At 26.4% G+C, this 24,591-nt stretch overlaps 1 protein-coding gene and 2 non-coding genes across 3 annotated transcripts; 1 reads left to right on the forward strand and 2 right to left on the reverse strand.

Moving 5' to 3' along the window:
- Positions 1-265: 265 nt before the first annotated feature.
- Positions 266-339, reverse strand: TRNAT-AGU. Its single transcript has one exon. It is a non-coding gene; the product is annotated as a tRNA-Thr (tRNA).
- Positions 340-11,328: 10,989 nt separating this feature from the next.
- LOC120088801 (amidophosphoribosyltransferase, chloroplastic) lies at positions 11,329-13,381 on the forward strand. Its single transcript, XM_039046241.1, has one exon. The coding sequence runs from the start codon at positions 11,465-11,467 to the stop codon at positions 13,193-13,195; it is 1,731 nt and encodes a 576-aa protein (XP_038902169.1). The 5' UTR covers positions 11,329-11,464; the 3' UTR covers positions 13,196-13,381.
- Positions 13,382-15,643: 2,262 nt separating this feature from the next.
- On the reverse strand, positions 15,644-15,727 carry TRNAL-CAA. Its single transcript has one exon. It is a non-coding gene; the product is annotated as a tRNA-Leu (tRNA).
- Positions 15,728-24,591: the final 8,864 nt, after the last annotated feature.

The raw sequence follows: 24,591 nt of genomic DNA on the forward strand, positions 1-24,591 counted from the left end.
AGAATTAATTTTAAATTTTCATTTTGTAACTATTTTACCATAATTAATAGACATTTAAATTTAAAAGTAAAAAGTGATTATTTTGTAAAATAATCAAAATTAAAAGTATAAATAATGAGACTAGAAAACCAAACGATATTTTTCCCTAAAATTTTTAACACACTTTAAAATTTGGATTAAAGTTTTATTAGTGAGAAGAAAATAACTCTCCCAATCACTTTTGCCAAATAATAGAAATTAAAAAATAAAGAAATAAAATAGAAATTGCTCTCGTTGAGAGTCAAACTCAAGACCTCCCGTTTACTAAACGGGTGCTCTAACCAACTGAGCTACGAGAGCAACTGGTTTGTTGAATAAAATATTGCATTAATAATACGTATTGTTTTTTGTTTTTGAATCGTGTTAAATTTAATTTTATGATTTTAGTTATTTCAAGTAACCATGTAGACTTTTGTAGATAAAAATTTATCTAATTTCTAAAAATAAATGTAATCACTTTATTTGCTTTTTTTTTTCCCCCTTAGAATGACTTTATTATTATTATTATTTTTTTTTTTTATGTTGGTATTAACTTGGGTGAAAATGAATTTTTGATCTCTTAAACTTGGGTTAACAATTTAGTCAACAACATTTTATTTATAATAATTTAGTCAATATACTTTAATATGTGATAAATTATTTTTTTGATCTTTTAAACTTTTAATAATTTAGTCACTAATTTAAAAAAAAAATCAATTTTAATGTCAACTTTTATTATGGTTGTTTTTTAAAATGGTTTTTTACGCTTTTCATATCATCTCTTTTCAGGATATCTGGTGCCAAATCGTCAATTACTTCCTTATTTCTTTGATAATTGAGTTGATTATGTTGGTAGTATTGAGCGATTTAAAGTTTGTAGTTTATTAACCTATTAAGTTTCTAATTAATTTATTTATCTACTTATGTAAATAATATTTATGACAATAACTAAATTGTTGCAGATTTTAAAGTATTGATACTAAATTGTTACATATCAAAATTTAAAAACTAGCTTGTTACAAAGTGAAAAGTATACACTACATCGTTACAAATCAATTTTTAGATACTAAATTGTTACTTTCAAGAAAAGAACTAAAAGTGATTTTTAACCATTAACTTTCTATTGCTAGGTTTATCCATTTTTAATTAATCTATATAAAGTTTTTTTTTTCCTTTTTCTTTTTGAGCCAAATGTATACAAAGTTAATAATTCGTATTATGATTTTTTTTCTTACTTAAACTCATATTTAGAAAACAAGCCTACATAGTAACTAAGGTCATTTTATTTTCTTTTTGGTTACTTTCTTACATATTATGCTCAACAAATTCGTTTTAAGCTCTATATATAATGATGGGACAATTTGGAACAAATTGTAATTTAATGAACTTTCTGGACTTATCTGAAATGATTAGCTCAAATATCATATGACCCCATTTGTGCCTTATTTCACAGTTTTTTTCCAAATTTAATTTGAGAGAGAGATGTTTATTTTAAAATTGGCCCCTAATTTTTGTAATATATGTAATTTTATCATTAATTTAAAAATAATGATGTGATAATTTTCTATTGACGGAGATTTCTCATTCAACACACTTAGAGTATGTTAAAATCAACTCAATATTATCTAAATAAAAGTAGAAAAAAAATATAAAAAATATTACCACATTCGTCATAAATAAGTAAAGAAAATAAAGAGAAAAAGAAAAATTGAAAAACACTCGTTTTAATGCAATTTGTTACTATCTATTCGATTCTAGCATTTTTTTAATAATGTTTATTAATCCCTACCTTCAAAAGAAATCTTAAATACTTGAAAATTATTCATTAGCAATTTTAAAATGAAACCCCAATTTATAGTATGAATTTAATTGATTATTAAAATCTAGAGTTCTAATTGATACAATTTACATAATTTAGAAGTATAGATTATATATATACACATATACGTCATTTTACCACTTTGAAGAAAAATAAATTTTATTTATGGACGATCCATATTTTACTAACGCACAGGTTTAATGAGTTTGATTTGTACATATGTATGTGTCGAAGTTGTATAAAGCTAACTTGTCAACATGTCAAACATATTAATGAAACAATAAATTGAATTTAAAAAACATTGGTACGAGGACCAAATTAAAAATTACTTAAAAGATCAAGGACTATTATATATAGTTAGCATTTTGAAAATTTGCATAATGATAAAAATTACCAAGTCCTTAATCATTATCCTCAAAAACCAATTAGTCAATGATCAAAAGTATATAATACAAAGAAAGTAGTTTAATTTTATTATACTTTGCAAACTAAATAAATAATTATAGTTTTCAAACTTTTTATCTCTCTAATAGGAGGGCAAAAATGGTAATCATCATGCACATGTATTTAATATTAACCAATATTATAATATTGTTTTGTAAGTTAGCTTTTGAGAAAGGCCTCATGAATCATGATCAATGTATTTTATGGATAAAATTTGTTTTAAAATATAAAATTCTCAAAAAAAAAAAAAATTAAATTTAATATTAACCAATATTATAATATTGTTTTAGGATAATACATGAGAAAGGCCTCATGAATCATGATCAATGTATTTTATGGATAAAATTTGTTTAAAATATAAAATTCTAAAAAAAAAATCAATTTATAAATTGGATAAAGTGAGAGAATTGGATTAGTGGAAGGCTTATTAGCTAGTAGTTATCTTCATGTATTATCCTAAAGTTTAAAGTATGATGTGATAGGGAAAAATCCAATTTTGTACTCCATGGCATTATAATAGTTGGTTTTAAATTTTCATTTCTTAATTAAAAAGTTCATTTTGTGTTTTTTTTTTTCTTTTCAATTCAGTAAATGTGATATTGGATAATCATATTATCTTAGAGTAATAAGTTATAATTATGTTGAAATTGATTTTCTTTTTCATTTTCCATTTTAAAATTATACTAAAGAGATAGTAGACTTATTTTTAGTTTTGTATTTATCTGTCATCATAAATTTAAAAATGAATTATTATGTTTTCAATTTATACCCCTAAACTTTTGGGATTATGTCAATTTAAACCTTTAAATTAATAATTATATTAATTTAAACCTTAAACTTTAGGGATCATATCAATTTAAACTCTGAATTTTGAAATTTGTATCCCTAAATTAATAATTATATCAATTTAAATCTTGAACTTTCATAAATATATCAATTTAAACCCTAAACGTTCATAAGTATATTTAAATAAAACACAATGGAGAATTTAAGTTGATACAATTATGAAAGTTAGGGCTTATTAATTTGAGGTTTAAATTAATATAATTCTCAAAGTTCATACAATTATTAATCTATAGTTTAAATTGATACAACGGCCAATGTTTAGGGGTATAAATTGATATTTACCATAATTTTTTTATTAGGATAGTTTTAGGGTTATTTTTTAATGTAAGAAAATGAATCAACTTATTTACAAATATTGAAAATTTTCATTGATAGACAGTAATAGACATTGATAGATGTCTATTCGTGTCCGACACGAATATACATCTATCAACTCAACAGCTATCATTGATAGACAATGACTTTTTGTTATATTATTTTCAACAGTTTTATTATTTAAATTAATTATTCTTAATTTACTATGTTATTTTTATATATATTTTTTCTTTTCCGTAAAAAAAATGTTCACTCTGATTTGATAACGACTTTCTGGTGCATAACTTTTTTAAGTAAATGATCATTTGTCTGATCAATATAATTTTGGGATATATATTTTTCTAAAAAATGATTATTCGGCTAATCAACTTCTTTCAATAATTGTTTTTTTTAAATATCTATTTTAATCATCATACTTATAAAAATGACGATTTAGACCTTTGTTCATTAAATCCTAATACAAGTTTCTAAAGAGCCAAAATAGGACTCAAAAAAAAAATTGTAAATATGAGGATTTCTAAATAGGATGGTTATAAATTTTAGGTCCCGTTTGATAATCATTTGGTTTTTTTGTTTTTATTTTTAAAAATTAAGCCTATATCATCTACATTTATTACAATGATTTGTTTTTTTTCTTAAATAAAATTATTGAACTTTTTTCCAAAGTCCAAATTCTAAAAACAATATTTTGAAAGCTATTTTTTTTAAGTTTTCAAATTGTGACTTGGTTTTTTAATCCAATAATAGATAACAAAGGGAAAAAAATTTAAAAGTAAAAGTAGATAAACTTAATTTTTTAAAAAAAAAACAAAAAATTAAAATTGTTATCAAAGAGGCATTAGAAACACAAGAGACTAGATTGAAAGATAAAATAAAATACAAAGTCTACAAATGTATTTTTTATCTTTTTTTAAGGGGAAAATGTAATTTTAAAAAGAGATTCTTCATAAGCTCCACGTCAGCTGTGAAAAGGAAAAGGAATCTCCACGTCAGACTTGGCTGACATTCGATTGCAAAAGCCATATACCGATTGAAGTTTCCATCAAACTGAATGACAACTTTTTAAGAATGATTTGACAGCTTCGATAGCTAAGCTTTCGTTTTTAATCATTTTATTATTTATTTTTATTTTGGTAATTAAGTTTATATATTCATATTTCTTATCATAATTTGTATATTCCTTAAGTATCGTAGTAGAATGATTAGTCAAATTTCAAAAAGTAAAAAAAAAAAAAAATTAAAAGTTACTTTTTTTTTAATTCTCAAAATTTGATTTTGTTTTTAAACTATTGATGAAAAGTAGATAATGAATGAAGAAATTTGAAGCTATAAATAGTGTTAGAATCTTCATTTTAAAAAACAACGGGGCATAATTTCTAAGTTTTAGGCTTATTGTCAAATTTAAAATGGCAGTGTCAACCAAAATATAAGGTGTATTTAGTTGGTAATTTGGATCATGTTTTACGTTTATAAATCTATTAAGTTGAGTAAATATGTATTTGATAGACATCGAAATTCTATTTCTGAAATTTTTTTTTTTTAATTTTGTGATTCAAGTGATATAAATTCAAAAAACAACATTTTTACGTTTTTATTATATCAAAATTTGAATTTAAAATGCATAACTATTTTGAATAAAAATAAAAATATTTAGAAATCCGAGGTGTCATGTTACAATTCAGTTCACTTTTTAAAAAATAAAGTTGTATTATAAATGTATTATAAATTATGTAATATTAAAAGAGAATTATTATACTAACTTTTTTTTATACATAAAACATGTTCATAAATTAATTAATAATAGTTTATTATCAAATAATGTTTAATGAGTAACTGCGACTAATTTTATAATTTATAAATACAATGTCAAATTAATTTTAAATATTGGTTTAAACTATAATCTATTTTTTTTAATTTGTTACCAAATATATATCTGTAAACATGAAATACAACTCTATTTTCATTTAATCATTTGTTTTAAAAATTATGTTTTCAGATTTTCGATCAAGTAGACCTCAAATGTCTCGATTTTATGGAAATGTCAATAGAATTAGTGACAAGATAGGTATGTTGAGTCTTAAGAATTTCACATAAAAACCTATTAGATTGTAAGAAAATCGAATTTTGAGAGGAAAAAAGAGAAGACCTAGGTCAATCCCTTCTATAAATACATTATTATAGCTACATATGAAATAACTTGAATCTTATGCTCAACCTTTCCAACTTCCACACATTCTTTAACTCTCGGACTTAAACATAGTATGTGGACAAGCACTATACCGATTTGCAAGTTTTCTATTTTGTAGGCCATATTCATTTTTTTACAAATTCATTAATAATGTCACGTGAAGATAAGTGTGTTTTCTCCGTCCTAATTTTGACATCAATATAAAAAATAATATTTTAATTTAAATAATGGAATTTAAAAATTATTATCTTTGAGCCGTGTGTTGAGTTCTTTTCCCTTTTTTTTTTTTAATTTTATTTTTATTTTCTCGAGGGAGAATCCTTAGATTCCTTTTCTTATTTGAATTGCCATACTAAAAAATGGGAGAGGTGAATTTGTAATTTAATGAATTCGAATTACTATTGGACCAAAACTGTCCTACGTTTTTAAAAACTTTTGTCTGTACTATATTCAGTAATATAATGTTTAGAAAGATTTAGAATTTATCTTTAAATTTGTCACGTATTAAAACCGTCACTATTATTAAACTTTTAATTCTACTCAATTAAAAGTTAAAAAAACCCTTTTTTAAAAAAATTGAACGTTAAATTATACTCTCTCTCTCTTCAAGTATAATCCTAATTCACCACAATTTTAATTAAAAAATTGTTCTATAAATCTTTGTAAACTTACTAATTTCAAAATTTGGACAGAGAAAATGCATCTAATCTTCACGTGACACTATTATTGTTTGAAAGAGGAAAGAGTGTGGCCTATAAAATAGAAAAACTACCGACCAACATAGTGTTTGCCACACATATTCTAATGCTTAACTCAAAGAGTGAAAGAGCGTGAAAACTAGATAGTTTGAGAATAATGTTCAAGTTACCTTATATGAAACTATAATGTTGTATTTATTTACAGAGAGGATCCACCTAAGTCTTGTCCTATTATCTCTCGAAATCCAGTTATCTGATAACGTAATTAGATTTTATGTAGGTTTCTTAAATTTGGTAGTGTGTTGGGTACGTTCTACAAAGATTGGATGCCTCAGCCTTCGTGGCCGAGGCTAAGGGAGAAGTTGGTCTAGAGGTTCAACTCCCCTCTCTTGGCCAACATGTCTTATGTCTTTGCTTCAATTCAATATCCTTTTTGTTTGTTTTTTAGACTTATTCTCATGGTCCAAAATTACACTTAACAACTTGAAAGGAAAGTAAAAGCACAAATTTTTCGGAAAAATTAACCCACCAAATTCTTACCATTTCCATCCTTTTATTTTAACATTTTTTTTTACAATATGTGTCAATAATAGATGTCTATCACGATTTTTCACTGATAGACAGTAACATTTCGTTATACTTGAAGACATGTTCAGTAATTTTATCATTTAGAACAATTATCCTTAATAAAATGCTTGAGTTAATGATATCCAATATTTGGTTAAATTACAAGTTTAAACTCTTAAATAAAAAGTTTATTTTTAACAATTTTTTTTTTATAATATGTAGGATGGAAGAATCAAACTTCTAATTAGAAGTCAATAATACAAGTATTATGTCAATTGAACTATGTTATTTTTGTCATTTTATTTTTATAATTTGATGAGATTTAAAAATTTTCATAAAAAAAAAAAAAAAACATTAATTGGATTGACCAAAGTACAAATAGAAAGATTGGTCGTTGGTTTTAAGGTGGGGCCATCATGTGAGATAGTACTGACACGTCATCAATCAGAGTGCGTGGTCCTCTTTATCCTAATTCCCTCACCACCAAATTTTTTGAGTGCCAAAATTTCCCACCATCATTGGGCACAACAATTTGAGTACATACGACTTTATCCATTAAAATATGTTCTAACATCAATATAATTAACAAATAATTTTTGTCAAACTAAGCATAGCTCAATTATAACGTACGAACGTATTTAATTATAAGATTTAGGACTTCAATTTTTCTTCTCTTAATAATACTAAAAAAATATATTTACTTTTTCAAGCCTCACTTATAAAAAACAAAAACAAATTTTTGAAAATCTATCCACAACTTTTGAAAATATCGAATAGATCGGTGAGAATTATTAGTGACAATTTTGAATATTCAATATATTATACATAAAATTGAAAGTTTGAAGGCTAAATAGATATTATTTTAAAAAAAAAATTATAAAAACTTGTTTGACAAAAAAAATTGAACATTCAAGCATTTATTTGATCCTTGTGAAAATTGGACAAAATAAACATAATTTTTTAAGTTCATAACCTAAAACTTATAATTTAGCATGCATAATTTTAGTCGATGATGTCTTTTTATTGTGGGAATATTATGCATTAAAAAAAGTAGAAATATTATGATTTTCTTAATAATTTAGTTTCTATACTTTAATTAATGGAATGATTGAGCTAATGATATATAATATATGGTTAATTTACAAGTTCAATCTCTTAACTTTAAAATTTATTTATATCTGGTCTACAAATTTTGATAAGTGTTTATAAAGATATTCTTGAACTTTCAATCTTGTATCCAACCAGTAATGTGAACTTTCAAGATTTAGTATCGATCGTTACACTTTCAATTTTGTAAACAACGGGTCATTGAATTTTTCAATCTCGTGTCTAATAGATCTTTGTCCTAGCAAATATTTTTTTTAAAAAAATCATGGATCGTAAAATTAAAAGTTTAGAATCCAGATATAAATTTTAATTTTATACCGAATTCATTATTTAAATTGTTAAAATTTTAATTATGTCAATGACATGTTAGACTCAAAATTAAAGTTGAGGAATTTATCCTCATTTTTAAGGTTTAGGAAATTAAAACAAGAAAGTGAATGTTCTTATATCTCTGAATCCTTTTAAAGTTTTAAGAACAAAATGGGCACAATTGAAACTTTATTGATTAACCTTGTAATTTAACCTAAATGTTTTATTTTTATCGATGTATGTAAATTAGTGTAGATTTTCCTTCCAAGTACATTAACTTTGTACACCTTTATAATTTTTTTTTTCTAATAAAAAACTGATTGAAGATTTTAAATTCAAATTCTTCACAACATTTGGTTCAGTGATAAAGTCTTTGACGTTGAGATTGATAGTATAAGTTTATATAAGTTGAATTGTACTCAGAGTGACAAGATTTTAAAGTTAATATATAATCATGACAAATTTTTAAAAATATATGCAATACATTATATATATAACTTTTATATCATTGTGGTAAAAACCTATTTAATTTTTTTATACTATACACATTTTCTAGTGAAGGTGTACTAAAAAAACATAAAACATGCTAAGATAAGGATTTAAACATTTAACTTTTTAGTCAATAATTGATGATATAGTATCTTAATCCGTTAACTTTTTAGTTAATCCGTTAACTTATGTCCATAACAATTTGTTTATTAAAAGTAAAGTTGTAGGGTATAAATGGCAATAAAGTTGTTTTATGTTTAAGAATATGATATAAATACAATGTATACATGTACTCGTAAAGTCCCAAATCAAATATGATCCCAATAATAGTTTTGGGGGGAAGAAAAAAGTGAGTTTTTTTTTTTTTTTTTTTTTTTTTGTTTTTGTGCATATTTGAAAGTTTCTTGGTCCAAGTTTTATCTTAAATCAAGAAATATTCATTTAATTATCTAAAAAAGGCATTCATTTAATTGATTTCAAAGGACAGATTTTCCAACCATTTCCTATATAGTGATTCTGGTAATTAAGTATATATATATATATTTTGTCATACTAAATTGTTGTTGTTGTTGTTTTTTTTTTTTTTTTTAAATAAAGAGATCCCATCAAGGCAAAAAAAATCATATCCCGTATTCTTTATTTTTATTAGTAAGAAAGAAAAACTTTCTTTTTAAATTAAAAACACTCTCTTTAATTACGATCCACCAAAAATAAAATAAAATAAATCTGATTTCACTAATTATTGACAAAATTATTTGATCCGCACAAACATATATATCCTAAATTCTTAAAGAACGAAAAAAACCCTAAAAGTCTATTTCAAGAAAAAAAAAGTGTATATATATATATATATATTTATATATATGTTTTTTTTTAATATTTAGTTTAGCACTTTCTTTTCAATTTGACAACAATTTTGATCTCAAATTGTTTCCACTGATAACCATTTTTTTTTTAAAAAAAATTAAAACTAGATACTTCCAAATTTCTTTTTTGTTATCTAACTTTTAGTAATGGTTTAAAAAACCAAGTCCAATTTTGAAAACTAAAAGAAAAAAAAGTTTTTAATAACTTATTTTTATTTTTGAAATTTAGCTAAAAATTCAACCATTATACTTAGCAAGATAATCGTGGTAAGAAATAAGAAGGAAATAAGTTTAATTTTCAAAAAAAAAAAAAACAAAAAACAAAATAGTTACGAAATGGGACCTTGTGTTTTCACATTTCATAAAAGAATCACATCAATTTGTAGCCAAATATTAAACATAAAATTAATATTTTGAAAACTTTTTTTTTAAATTGAAAATAGATAACAAAATATATGAAGTGGAAGTACTGTTTATAAGTTTAATTTTTAACCAAAAAAAAATTAAGTTATTGTTTGATAACTATTTGGTTTTTAAAAACTATGTTTGTTTTTTTATAATTTTTTATTCGTGATTTTTATATTTAACAATATTAATAAAAAGTAAATAAAAAAAAAATAGAGGTTGAAAAGGTGTTTATAGGTTTCATTTTAAAAAACTAAAAATAAAAAACCAAATAGTTACCAAATGAGATTTTTTTTTATTGCAAAAAATGGTATTTATTTTCTCACAATCTTTTACTCATAATTTTCATATTTACTATATAAACATTTTAATTCTTAACAATTTCTAGAAACAAAAACAAGTTTTCGAAAACTACATAACGATAGGTTTAATTTTGAAAAACATAAATTCAAAAATCAAATAACTATCGAACAAGGTCTAAGTATGTAAGTTCTATACTTTCAAATTTATCTCTAAATAACATTTACAAACATTGACTAAAAAAACACATCCATATACATCTATTTTAGTTTTTAAACACTTATGTTTAGGAATGTTTATAGGTTGGATTTGGTCGGGTTAGGTTGAAGCATTTTTTAGTGTTTCAACCCAACTCAATTATTCGAGTTCTAAATTTATTCAACCCAAATTACTTTTATTAAATAATAAATCCAACACAACCCATGAAATATTTCGGTTGAGTAACTTGGGTTAGTGTAAGTTAGTTGGATCATTTATTTAAATGTTTTTTTTCTAAACATAAGTAATATGTTAACATGTAAAAAACTGTATTGAATTATTTTACTATATTAAATTAATATTAATAACTAATATTCAATTTATATTATAAATTTTTCTTTCAAAGCTAAAAAAAATTATTTTTAAAAATTGTTAGAGAATAAATTAACTAAAAATAATCTTGAAATAAAATAAAAAAAATTATATCAGTAAAAACAACCCACTTTTTCTAAATAATAATAAATTCAAATGGATTCGAATTCGTTTAGATTCTTTTGGGTAAACCTACCAAATAATCTCATTCATATATTTTTCATTTATTTGAACCCAATTCATTCTAAGCTAAACTTATCAATTGATAAAAAAAATTAAAAAATTAATAACTAAAAGTAAATTTTTTAAAAAAGGGAAAATAAAATAAAAAGAATTAAAAAAAAGTGTGGATTAAATTTTTCAAAGTCCAAAAACCTAGAAGAGAACAGACCATCAATTAAGGAAACAAAAACCAAACGGCTTCTAAGCCATTCCCCTTCCCACACTCACCCTCACCCTCACCTTCTTCTTCTTCTTCTTCTTCCTCTCTTTTATCTCCGTTTTCCTTTCAGAAGCTCCTCCCATGGCGGTCGCCACCACTCTCAACCTCCCTTCTCTCTCTTCCTCTTCCTCTCTCTCTCATCACACTCCCTCTCTTCAAACCCCTCTTTCCATTTCCTCTAAAACCCTCCCAAAATCCCACTTTCCCCACTTCCTCTCCCTTCCCAATCCCCACAAACCCCTCTTCCTCTCCTCCGCCTCCGCCTCCAAATCCCCCATCTCCGATTTCTTCTCCGACGACGACTATCTCGACGAAAGACTCCGCGAGGAGTGCGGCGTCGTTGGAATCTATGGCGACCCAGAAGCCTCTCGCCTCTGTTATTTAGCCCTTCACGCTCTCCAGCACCGTGGCCAAGAAGGCGCCGGAATCGTCGCCGTCAACGAAAACGTTCTCCAGTCTATTACCGGCGTTGGCCTCGTCTCTGAGGTTTTCAATCAAACCAAACTCGATCAATTGCCTGGCGATTCTGCGATTGGTCACGTTCGTTACTCAACTGCGGGATCTTCTATGCTTAAGAATGTTCAACCCTTTGTTGCTGGATATCGATTTGGCTCTGTTGGGGTTGCTCATAATGGTAATTTAGTTAATTATCGTTCTCTTAGAGCTAAACTTGAAGATACTGGTTCTATTTTCAATACTAGTTCTGATACCGAGGTTGTTCTTCACCTTATTGCAATTTCTAAACATAGACCTTTCTTGTTGAGGATTGTGGATGCTTGTGAACAGCTTGAAGGAGCTTATTCTATGGTTTTTATTACTGAAGATAAATTGGTTGCTGTTCGTGATCCTTTTGGTTTTAGGCCTTTGGTTATGGGTAGGAGAAGTAACGGGGCTGTTGTATTTGCTTCTGAAACTTGTGCTCTTGATTTAATTGAAGCTACATATGAAAGGGAAGTGTTTCCTGGGGAAGTTTTAGTAGTTGATAAGAATGGGATTCAATCCCTTTGTTTAATGGCTCATCCAAAGCCTAAATCTTGCATATTTGAACACATATACTTTGCTCTTCCCAACTCGGTTGTTTTTGGCCGTTCTGTCTACGAATCCCGCCGAGCATTCGGGGAGATACTTGCCACCGAAGCCCCCGTCGATTGTGATGTAGTGATTGCTGTTCCAGATTCAGGAGTAGTAGCTGCTCTTGGTTATGCAGCTAAAGCTGGGGTAGCTTTCCAACAGGGTCTCATAAGGTCGCATTATGTCGGGAGGACATTCATCGAGCCATCACAGAAGATTCGTGACTTTGGTGTGAAGCTGAAGCTGTCACCGGTTCGAGCGGTGTTGGAAGGGAAGAGAGTAGTGGTTGTGGATGACTCAATTGTTAGAGGAACAACATCTTCAAAGATTGTGAGGCTGTTAAAAGAAGCAGGAGCAAAAGAAGTGCATATGAGGATAGCTAGCCCTCCAATTATAGCATCATGCTATTATGGAGTGGACACACCAAGTTCTGAAGAACTAATCTCCAACAGGATGAGTGTGGAGGAAATAAGAGAGTTTATAGGCTCTGATTCACTTGCTTTTCTGCCATTTGATAGTTTGAAGAAGCTTTTGGGAAGTGATTCTCCAAACTTTTGCTATGCTTGCTTTTCAGGGAACTACCCAGTTGAGCCTAGAGAAATAAAAGTGAAAAGGGTAGGAGATTTTGTGGATGATGGGTTGAATGGAAGCTTGGAATCCATTGATGGAGGTTGGGTTCAAGCCAACAGAAACCAGAATCTTGATAATAATCTCACAGTGGAGAAAGTTGGAGGTCTCTGATCTTTTACTTCTTATATCATCTTTGATTTTGTCTGTCTTTTCTTATATCCTTTAACAATGTTAGATTTATAGAAGTGATTTCTGATGGGAATGCATAATTTAGAGTAATAAGTTATGTAATGATTAATGAGCTCTGCAAGAAACGATTCTTACTTATGCAAATTTTGCATTCTTTGTTACTCTAAATGTTGTATGGTTTGACGGTTGTTCATTACTGAATAAGTCGGACGTTCTGGGTATGCTCCAACCCGAACCTGACTGTTATTAGCATATAACAACAAAAATAAAAATGGAGATCTTCCAAAACATGGTTTGATTTTCTTTCTTTCTTCTTCTTCCTTTTTTTTTTTCCTTGTCAAGGCATAGATTTGGTTTTTTCCTCTTTCAAGTAGAAATTGCTTTGATTAGTTTTCTGCCGGAAGAAAACATATGATCTTTGGAATCCTAGTAAATTTTGTTAGCATGGGAAAGCTTGTCGTTTTATTTTACTTGCGTCAATATAAATGGCATAAAATGAATTTGTATTTTCAAATATTCAAATATAGAAGTATACCATATTAGAACAGACATTGAAAGATAATTTCTATTAACATAAAATTATAAAGCAAACACAAAGAAACTCATTGAAAAGGGTTGGATGAAAAAACGCATAAAGTTTCTCTTTATTGTGCCTTTTACATATACTATGAACAGAAGTTTCTGGTTCAGTTAAAATAAAAAAAATAGAAAACAACAGCCAGTTGGTGGATGTTTGTTCTTTATGTTTTTGGCAATTTAATGGTGAAGGCAATGGAATATTTTTATTTTTGTATAAGGAAAACCATGGAATATTCTATTTTATTTAATGCCAATGTTATATATAGGATCCCCAATAAGACAAGAGATTCATATGAGAAAACATAAGTAAACGCGCCTCTCTTGAGCTTCCAAAGATAAAGGTACATGAACAGCCATTTGATCCCCATCAAAGTCTACATTGAATCCCTTACAGACTAATGGTCTCATCAAAAGGTACTATTCAATAATGTCTATCTAGTAAACTCCCCGCTAACCTGAGTGAGCACTCAAATATCTGTCCTACTTTCATTCGTGAGGGGACTCCTAATGGATTGAAAACCATATCAACAGGTTTTCCATTTTGCAAATAAGACATATATATATATATATATATATATATATATATATATAGTAAACAAAACTTTAAAAAAAAAGAAGAATTATCTGGTTGCAAGTTTCATAAACATATCATAGCTTCGAAAATTTAGTTGCACATGTCCTGGCTCGAGTTGTCTCTAGGTTGGGGGAGTTTATTGATTTGAGGAGATCTTCTTCTATGGAAGGCGATGAGGCATTATGGTCTGAATTTTTTTCATTGGTTGTCTTCTACTATAAGCGAGGATCGTTCATATTCTATTATTTGTTGTTAGTGTTTGTGTTGAATGAAGTTTCACTAAAAAAAATACCAATAATGTTTTGGATGGTGAGATTTGGGTGAAAAGATGAGGGAAAATTTGCAATGTTATTGTTAATATCCAAAAAAAGTAAATACTTTCTTTAAGGGTTATATGCAAAGGAAAAAAAGCAAGATTTATACTTTTAATTTTAATTTTTCACTAAATGCTCTTTCTTAGTCTTTGCGTTAATATCTAAAGAATTTAACTAAATGTATTTAAATTACTTGTCACTAATTTCCATCTATATTAAAATTAATTATAAAAAAAATAACATTCATAATTATTTTAAATCAATCAATTGAAATTTAAAGTCAATGACCAAAGTGAGTACCATAAAAGAAATTCGAAGATAAAAGTGCTAAATATTAAAATATCGAGACCAAATCAAAATAAAACTCTAAAACTTAATGGTTAATAAAACATTATGAAACAAATAATATTTTGATGTAGCTCAAGTTGAACCTATCTTCGGGCATCTACTTCAATCACAAATTTAAAATTTTTTAAAAATATCTTTTTTTAGAAAAAAGAAAAGTTTGGTAATTTGGCACTTGGATAGGTTAACTCGCTCTTGGAATGCACTCCAAATTTTTTTCTTCTATAAAGACTATATAAAAATTAAACTCCAAATTTAGAGGTAGGTTTGTAAGATTTTGAAACTTTGAAAAAAACTAAACTTAACAAAAGGGAATTTATAAAACAATTATAATAATAAAAAAAAGATTGAGCTAATTAATTTTAATTTTCGATTACATGAAAATAAGAGAGAGAGAGAGAAAAAGAGGAAATAATAATATTGATGCCGTACACCTAAAACGGCGCGCTCTGTTTTCGAGGGAGAAAAGAACATATAAAACGGCATTGAAGAATGCCGTTTTGGATTAAAAAAATATATAAAACGGCATTGAAGAATGCCGTTTTGGACAAAAAAAATATATAAAACGGCATTGAAGAATGCCGTTTTGGACAAAAAAAAAATAAAAACGAAATAAATTGTCAGAAGTGGGATTTGAACCCACGCCCTCTCACGAAGACCAGAACTTGAGTCTGGCGCCTTAGACCACTCGGCCATCCTGACTTGTTGGTGATAATATTTCACAAATGTTAAAAATCAAATAAATTATATATATATATATATTTATATATATATTTATTTATTTCTCATGTAATTACTTCTAATAATTATGGGATGAAGACTTTAAAACTTGGTTAAAATACTATTTTAGGTTTTGTAATTTAGATTTTTTTCCACTTTTAAATTTTAAATTTTTGTCATTGTATTTAAATATTAAAAAATAATTCTTGGGATTATTTTATTGTTGATTTTTTAAAGAAAAATTAATTTTCATTAACATTCATGTTATGACATTTAGAAATAGATTTACATAATGTTTTTTATTATATGAAAATTATTGGATTAAAATGTAGTTTTGCTCTTTATATTTTGAAGTTGGTTCAATTTTAGTCAAAGTAATTTTAATAAATCTTAAATTCAGATCATTGAAGTTAATTTTTACCTAATTTAGTTAAACAATAATTACAATGTTTATATATAAAAAATATAATATGTGAATATGTTTATAAAATTTATAGTAGAAACGCTAATAGATAACTTTAAAAAATATTAAATAATAAACTACTTGTTTTTTGAAAACATTTTTTTTAAAAATATTTAGCTAAAAATTTAACTTTTAGTTACATAAGATGCAAACCATTATAAAAAGAATTGATAGGAAATGAACTTAGTTTCTAAAAATAAAAAAAATCAAATGGCGGTAAAGACCCCGATAAAATTTATATGATAAATTAAGAATTAATCAATTTTGCCAAAGACTAAACCGGTTAGACTCTTGCAAAAAGGAAAAAGTTTCAATTATTACATCCAAATTGAAATCAAATAAGAAAAAAAAAATCTCAAATAATAAAAAATAGTAAAATTGAATATAAAATTTGAATAGAAATCAAATCATGGTAAAAATAAAAAAAAAGGTAATAAAATTAGTTTTTTATACTTTGAATCAATATTTTTATCTTACCAGAAATTGTTGGTATTATTTCGTTTTTTGTTTTTATTTTTATTTTCAGAAAGTAGAGTTCTTCGATAATCAATTCTGTTTTCTTATTTTATATTTTTTAAAAAAGTATTTTTGAAATTATGAGTAATTTTTTTAATAAAGATTAAAACAGATTTTTAACTTTTCAAAAAACTGATGGCCCATTTTCTTTCTTTCGATAAAATTTATTTCCCAACTTTTCTCACGATCTTGTCTAACTAATTTGTTCATGATCTTGCCTAAACAGGTCCATCTTAAGGACTATAGTGTACACTACGTCAAAGCAAGCCCATGGGCCATCATGAGCTCAATTTAAGCCAATTGGGCCTATCCTATAGAAATATTCGTGGTCAAATTGGGTTGAACTATCTTTTACATCCAACTCAATCGTTCGAATTATAAATTTATCCAACCCAAATAACTCTTATAAAATAATGAATTTAACCTAAACAAGTTGGTTTGAATTATTTGAATTATATAATATCGATTTTTTAAAAAGTAAAATGTTAACATTTAAAACATCTATAATAGAGGAAATGCTAATTATAGAAGAAATTAGAGTAAATATTGGGAAATAAACATGTAAATAGATAGGTCGAGACACAAGTATCTTGCTCTTTTTAAGGAAATTCAATTTTTTTGCTGTTGAATTTTTTTATGTCAACTACTAGAGGTAGAGGTGTATATGGGTTGGGCTGAGGGTGTTTTTTGGACCAACTCGAAAATTTGGGTTGGTTGGATTGACAATCCAAATGACCCAAATAAATTTTATAACCTGGGTTGGGTTGTTGGATTATAATTTATTTTTTTTTTATTTTTAATGAAATATATGTAAATTTATATGCAACACATGACTAATAACTAAAATTCCATAACATTCAAATGCTAAATACCAAATATTTATGATTATTATTGTAAATTTTAAACAAAGACAAATATCATAGAAATTTTAAAAGAAAAATATTAAAAATTCACAAATTAATCAATACAAAATAATCAAATTTTAATCAAAGAGGAAATATATATATATAATTCGGGTTGGGTTGGGTCCACTCACATTTTTTTAGCCAACCTACACCCCAACTCAACCTAATAAAAATAGAAAATTTCAACCTAATCCAACCCAAGAATAAAACTAACCCAACCAAATCCTTATGTTTTGGGTTGGATAGTTTGGGTTGTTCGGATTGCCAAGTTATTTAAATGCCTCTGTCACCTACAGATGCAACAAATATTCTTTAGAATGTTCCCACCAGGATAAAACAATCCAATTGAAACGTTGTGTAGCTCAACCATTTTGTATTATTGAAAAATTCATCTCAAAACTCTACAACTAAAATACACTTTTTTTTGGTCAATTACTTTTAAAAGAGTTTATGAGAGAAAATAAGGGCGAAATGTATATTTGAATATTTGTTGGTATACACTGAGAGAATGGTGAAAGGCCTATTTATACTAAAATTTTAGATCTAGAATTTATATATCATAAATAAAAATTTGTTTCATTCTTAAATAGCCAAATACGTTTTTCCTCTTTAAGAATTTAAAATCTCTCTTTATTTATTTATTTTTTTAAAAGTGAAACTCAAATTTAACCAAGCTTATCAAATATTTAAAAATGTAATAACTTTTTCAATCATAAAATTAAGATTTGTATGCATTTTTAATTTATATAATGAAAAACTCTTCCAAAGATGTAAAAAATTCTAATTGTTAAATATATATATTTTTTAACTTGTCCAAGAAAAAATAATCTAAGAGAATCTAAATAGGGTTGTTTTTAAATATACAAAAATAAACCAAAATATTTATAAAATATAACAAAAATTTAAAACTATCACACGGATAGACTTCTATCAATGTCTATGAGTGAAGTCTATCAATGTCTATCATTGATAGTTCTAAAATTTTATTATATCTTGTAAATATTTTAAATAGTTTTATCCTTTGAAATAATTTCCCTTCTAAATATATGTATTAATTTATTTTTAGCCAAATAAGTTTGAGTTGGTTCAGTTCAACTAAAACTAATTTTATATAAATCTATGAACCAACCAATTCATACAATTTTGATTCAATTGAAACTGAATCCAATCAAATACGATTATAACTCAACCGAAACTATACAAGCTAAGTTGGATTGATTGAGTTTTTCAAATCATCGAACCTTTCGAATGTCCCTACCAATCAATTCGCTTAGCATCTTGTCTAAAGTAGCACATCTTAAGGGCCACTACTTCAAAGGAAGCCCATAAACCATCATGGGCAACTTAGGCTTATCCCACCAATTTGTTCGTCATCTTATTATACTATATAAATGTATGTACATAAAATTCCAAAGGAGATTTCTATTAACATTAAAATGAAACTAAAAAAGAAAATGACCCCCCAAAAAAAAAAAGAAAAAAAAGCTCTATGTTTATAAACTTTTTATTTATTAGTTTCCTTAGTTCAAAGGAAGAGTGGGGACTCAAACTTTTATCCTTTAAAAAAATCAATAGATGCTTTAACTAATTAAGCTCCTAACTTAATTGCGAGATTTGTGCTAATTAGATTCTTGTAATTTTGACCCATTTTGGTGGGATACTACTTCCCTTTTTCCACTATCTTATTTGAAAAAAATATCTATTTATATTCTAAATTTTGGGTTGATGAATTAAAACAATGAATTTATATAATCATATTAATTTAAACCATAAACTTTTTATAAGTATATCAATTTATACCTTCCATTACGTTTTCGTTTGGAAAAACATTATGTGAATCTTTCGATTGTATCTAAACTTTCATAAGTGAATCAATTTAAACTCTTCGTTAGAATTTTCTTTAGAATTATCCATACATCAATTTTAATAGTCCATTTTGTAAAATTGACATTTGAAAAAGTCTACATGTATGTAAGAATGGATGTATGGATGGTTACCAAGAGAAGTCTAAATTGATTCATTTATGAAAATCTAAGGAGCTTAATTGATAAAAATAAGGAAACTATTTTTAAATGTCAAACAACTAAAAATATTTTTAAATATAGCAAAACATCACAATTTATAAATGATATACACTGATAGAGAACTATAGTGTCCATCAAGGATAGATGATAGTTGTCTTATCACAGTGACATTCTGTTATATTTGTAAATATTTTGGTTTATTTTTCTATATTTGAAAACAACCCTAAAAATAATATATTTGTCAAATAAAATCGGGAATATTATGTAAATTAATACACTTATCAAAGTTTAAAATTTAATAGAAACAATTATTAGTTCAAAGTTTTAATTGATACTTTAGGATATAAATAGATATTATTTTCATGTTTTATTCTACTTTTTTGTGAATCTTCCATAAATTCAGGTCTCGTTCGACAACCATTTGATTTTAGGTTTTTTGTTTTTGAAAATTAAGCCTATAAACACTATTTCCACCTCAAGTTTCTTTTTATTTACTTTTTACCTATGATTAAAAAAACTAAGCCAAAATTTGAAAAAAAAACTTTTAAAAACTTGATTTTTGTATGGAATTTAGTTAAGAGTTCAACTATTGTAATTAAAAAATATGCAAATCAGTGTAAAAAATGGTAAAAAAATAGGCTTAATTTTCAAAAGTAAAAAACAAAAAATGAAATAATTACTAAATGAGACCTTAATTTCTTTTTTCTTTTCATTCAAAACATTAATAAATCTTATACAATATTGACCATATTCTAATTTTAAATGGAAAATAATGAAAGAGAAAACAAGAGTGTAGGAGAGAATATTATTTGGGTATGAGAGATGAGAAAGAACAAAATTTGTTAGTGTCAAAGGGAGAATATTTTAAAAAAACAAGTTAGGAAGTATGTGGCTAACAATTTTACACCATTAAATATAATATAGATCATAAAAATGTTATGGTTTAACTAATCTTTCAATGCTTAAAAGATACCCAATCAAATTTTGATGTTTCTTTTTCACGCGATCATAACGTAATGTGCATTGAGATATACCTTCTTTGAGATGAAAGGAACTATTTTCTAGAATCCAACAATTACATAGATGGGAGACCAAATCGTCAATTTTTTAAAGTAGTTGATAAGTTGACTTTAAATATATACATTAATATGCTGACATGTGCATGTATTTAAAGCTACATAGAATTAGAAATAGGTATTGACCGATAAGATATTAGCCTTGCAAAATTATAACAATAACTAAAATGATTACTTTTAAACGTTTCAAGTTCTAATCAGACTTCGTGAATCATATATATTTTTTATTATTTTAAAATTCGATGGATTAACGATTCAAATCTGGTTTAAACCCTAAATTTATTTTCGACCCCAGAAAAACTTTAAAGTCTAGATCCATCATTGAATGTTCGTGAATGTGAGAGAGAGAGATTGATTTCTTTTGGGAGATAGAAATGTATCAATTTGCAAACGAGTCCCCATCTAGAATGCATTATAAAAAAAGGGCTTTAAGGGAAACAATTAACAACCATATCCCAATCATATAAAAATATGAAAGGAAAATTAGGTCATGTGGTTGATGAGCTCAAAAAATTAGGTCATATTCGATTCTATCATTTTTATTTTTCTCTAACTTCTTTTGTTGGCATTGGAAATTGGAAACACTTACACCACCTTATCTCAAGGACATCCTCCAATCATGTAATATTAATATGTTGCAATGTCCTAAATAGTCCAAGTCCTAAGTCTAGACAAGTATTTTATTTTAAAAATAAATAAAATAATTAAGTTTATCTTTGAGTACCAAATTGTATGACACCGCTATTAGAGGAAGAGATTCAAACCTACAACTACATCCGTCGATATGTCAAATAATTTATGAATTTGAATGTATGATTTAAGTTTGAGAGAGGCTTCCTTTTAGACCATAAATTTCAAAATATTATATTTTTATTTTTAAAATTTAAGTTCAATTTACCTTTGATCTTAAGATTTTTAATTTAGCATCGGATTAAAATTAATTAAACAATTCAACTTCATTATTATTTTAAATTAATTACCTAAAATTTAATATGCCAATGACCAAAAGTGATGATCATTAAAAAGGGTAAATATCAATTTATACCCTCAGCTTTGAGAGCCATATCAATTTAAATCCTGAATTTTCATAAAAGTGACAATTTAAACCCTAAACTATTAAGTGTATCAATTTAAACCATGAATTTTCATAAATATATCAATTTAAACCCTGAACTTATATAAGTGTATCAATTTAATTATGTTTTATTTAGATACATTCATAAAAGTTCAAGATTTAAATTGATATACATATGAAAGTTTAAGATTTTAATTGATATAAGTATTAGTTTAGGGTTTAAAATTGATACAAATCCTAAAGTTCAGAATTTAAATTGATACAATTATTAGTTTAGGGTTTAAATTAATACAACCTCCAAAGTTTGGGATATAAATTGATATTTTTCTTTAATAAAAATTCATGATTAAAAGTGTAAAATCTTGAAACATAGAAACTAAATGAAAACTAAACTTAAACGTCATAAATAAAAATGAAAAAGAAATATAGTACTATTCACATTAGAAATTTATCTTCATAATTATGTTTTAATGTTGATAGACCCCATAATAATTTTAAGAGTATGCTAAATTTTTTTTAATAACACTGTAACATATTCAAAATTTAGAGACTAAAACGGTAATCTTATCTCTTTTGTGCTAAAAAAATTTAGTGGTAGATAGCAAGAAATTCTGGACATCGAGTCGGCAGGAAGCTTTTGTTAGATAAGGATTTGATTCAGAAGTATCATGGCTTTCCAAGAAGACAAAGGGGCAGAGCCATTAATGGCCTCTTATACAGTCTTAATCATCCATTTCCCTTTTCAAAAGGGCCCATCATTCCAATGTCTACAAAACCCTACTATTCAAATTTACTTATGAAAACATAATATGAATTTATACCTAATTTTTAGGACAAAAATTGAAGTTGGTAAAATTCCAATTATATTCTAGAGAGAGCATCATTTGATAATTTTAATTGCATTTATAGAAATAATGGCAAAAGCTTAGTTCCATTTTAATGAGAATGAACATCTTTATTCATCTTTTGTTGATACTTATCCGATCAAAAACAGTGATTAATCTTTCCTTTTTATTTATTCTTTATTTTCTGTTCATCTTTTTTCCCCCCCTCAACTAAGATAATATGTGGCCGACATTAAAGGGTAATGAATTGATAGGGTTTAAGACAATGGAGAATGATATATGAGAGAAAAAGAAATGACTAATAAAGGGATTTCATGCATTAAATAAGTTTAAAGTGTATAAAATTTGCTAAATTTTAAACTAAGTTAATGTATATGATAACTGAGTAAGTGACGTATAAAGGGAAAAAAGAGATTATTATTATACACAAGCGTATATGCATAAAAGTAATGTCTAGAGTATTCTTTATTATCACTTTATTCATACTAAAAGAAAGGATTGTTAAAACTCTTGTGGTTGTGGCTCTTATTTTTGTTAATTTCTTATTGTTGGGTAGTTAGCGAATGAAATGGAGGATGACGGAAGAAAATATTCAAAACTATATTATTACAATTTTGACAAAGATGGAAATCGTGTGTATTAAGGATCCTTGCTCATAAATTTAGATGGATTTATGACTACGGCGATTCTATAGTCAACAACTTAGTTGTAGGAGAGTAACTATTTGATAATATGCATAATAGGTAAGTAATTATCTTATTACGATAATTTGTACAATAAAAACAAGAATCAAGATAACGTTTTCGTCACATATATGAAATCCAATTAATCAAGAAATGAATGGCAAGTGGATTAATTAATGTATGATTAGGTTTTGAGTTTGATGTAGAGACCTAAATTCACTGCTCATTTCTAAACCACTAAATTCTATATTAGTAAAAAATCTCATGACCAACCTAAAATTGGAACTCTAAAAGCCATAAACCAAAAGCCAATGCCAAAGATAGGTCATCTCTTTTCTTCCCTTTATTTTCCTTCTCAAAGGGTTGCTTTTTACAATAAAGTGCAATGTTTTAGCTAAACAATGGTGGTTGATTTTGGAAGTGGTGGGCTTTGGTGAAAGCCAATACTAATTGGATTATGCACCAAAATGAAAAAGAAAATGACCCACTTGGAAGAAGCCAAGTGCAAGTGCTGTCAAATGATCATATCTGATGTGAATTTCATGAAATAAAGTATATAATTTTGTGGAATTGTATGTAAGCAAATTTACATGTGTTGTATATACATAGTATATATGAGATGATGTAAAAAGGGGTGTTTGCTTTTATGATGATTGATTTTATAAGACATAGGAATCAAATTTTCTATTGTTAGATTTGTCCATTATAGCTAGATAGGGATAAATTTAAATTATTTGCTGACCTAATTTTTAAGTTTGTTTAAGGAAAGATTGTGTGTTTGGTATGTGGATTGACATAATACAAAATTACCTTTTACAATAGTACATGTGCAACCTAAAATTATAACCATATATAACTATGTGACCAACATCAAGATCAAATAACTATTCAATGTACAAATGATGAGAATTTATTAAAATTTTGAGATGGTGAAGCGTGCGATACTAATTCGCTGATTTGTTTTCCTATTCTTGCGAGGATATTTTCTTTATCCTTGAAGATCTTCTCAAGGCCGCTAAGCCACATATACTGTGAGTCTTGTTTATTTGAGTCTTGTTTATTTTTAGGGTTAGCTTTTTTTCAGAGAGAAATGTGTGTGTTTTAAGGATTTTAGATATTGTCTAAACCTCAACCCTTATGCATTGTTCATGAACTCTATGTACTTCATTGTTGGGGGTGTTGTCATAGCTAGTTGTTCAGACTAATCTAGATGTTTATGAGTATAGTAAATCACTTTTGGGGAGTAAGTAAGAACTCGT

This window comes from Benincasa hispida, chromosome 10, assembly GCF_009727055.1.
Source record: "Benincasa hispida cultivar B227 chromosome 10, ASM972705v1, whole genome shotgun sequence".
Classification (NCBI taxonomy): Eukaryota; Viridiplantae; Streptophyta; class Magnoliopsida; order Cucurbitales; family Cucurbitaceae; genus Benincasa; species Benincasa hispida.

Excerpts from the sequence above, each read along its gene's own strand:
- LOC120088801 (XM_039046241.1), top strand. The coding sequence starts at position 11,465 with ATGGCGGTCGCCACCACTCTCAACCTCCCTTCTCTCTCTTCCTCTTCC.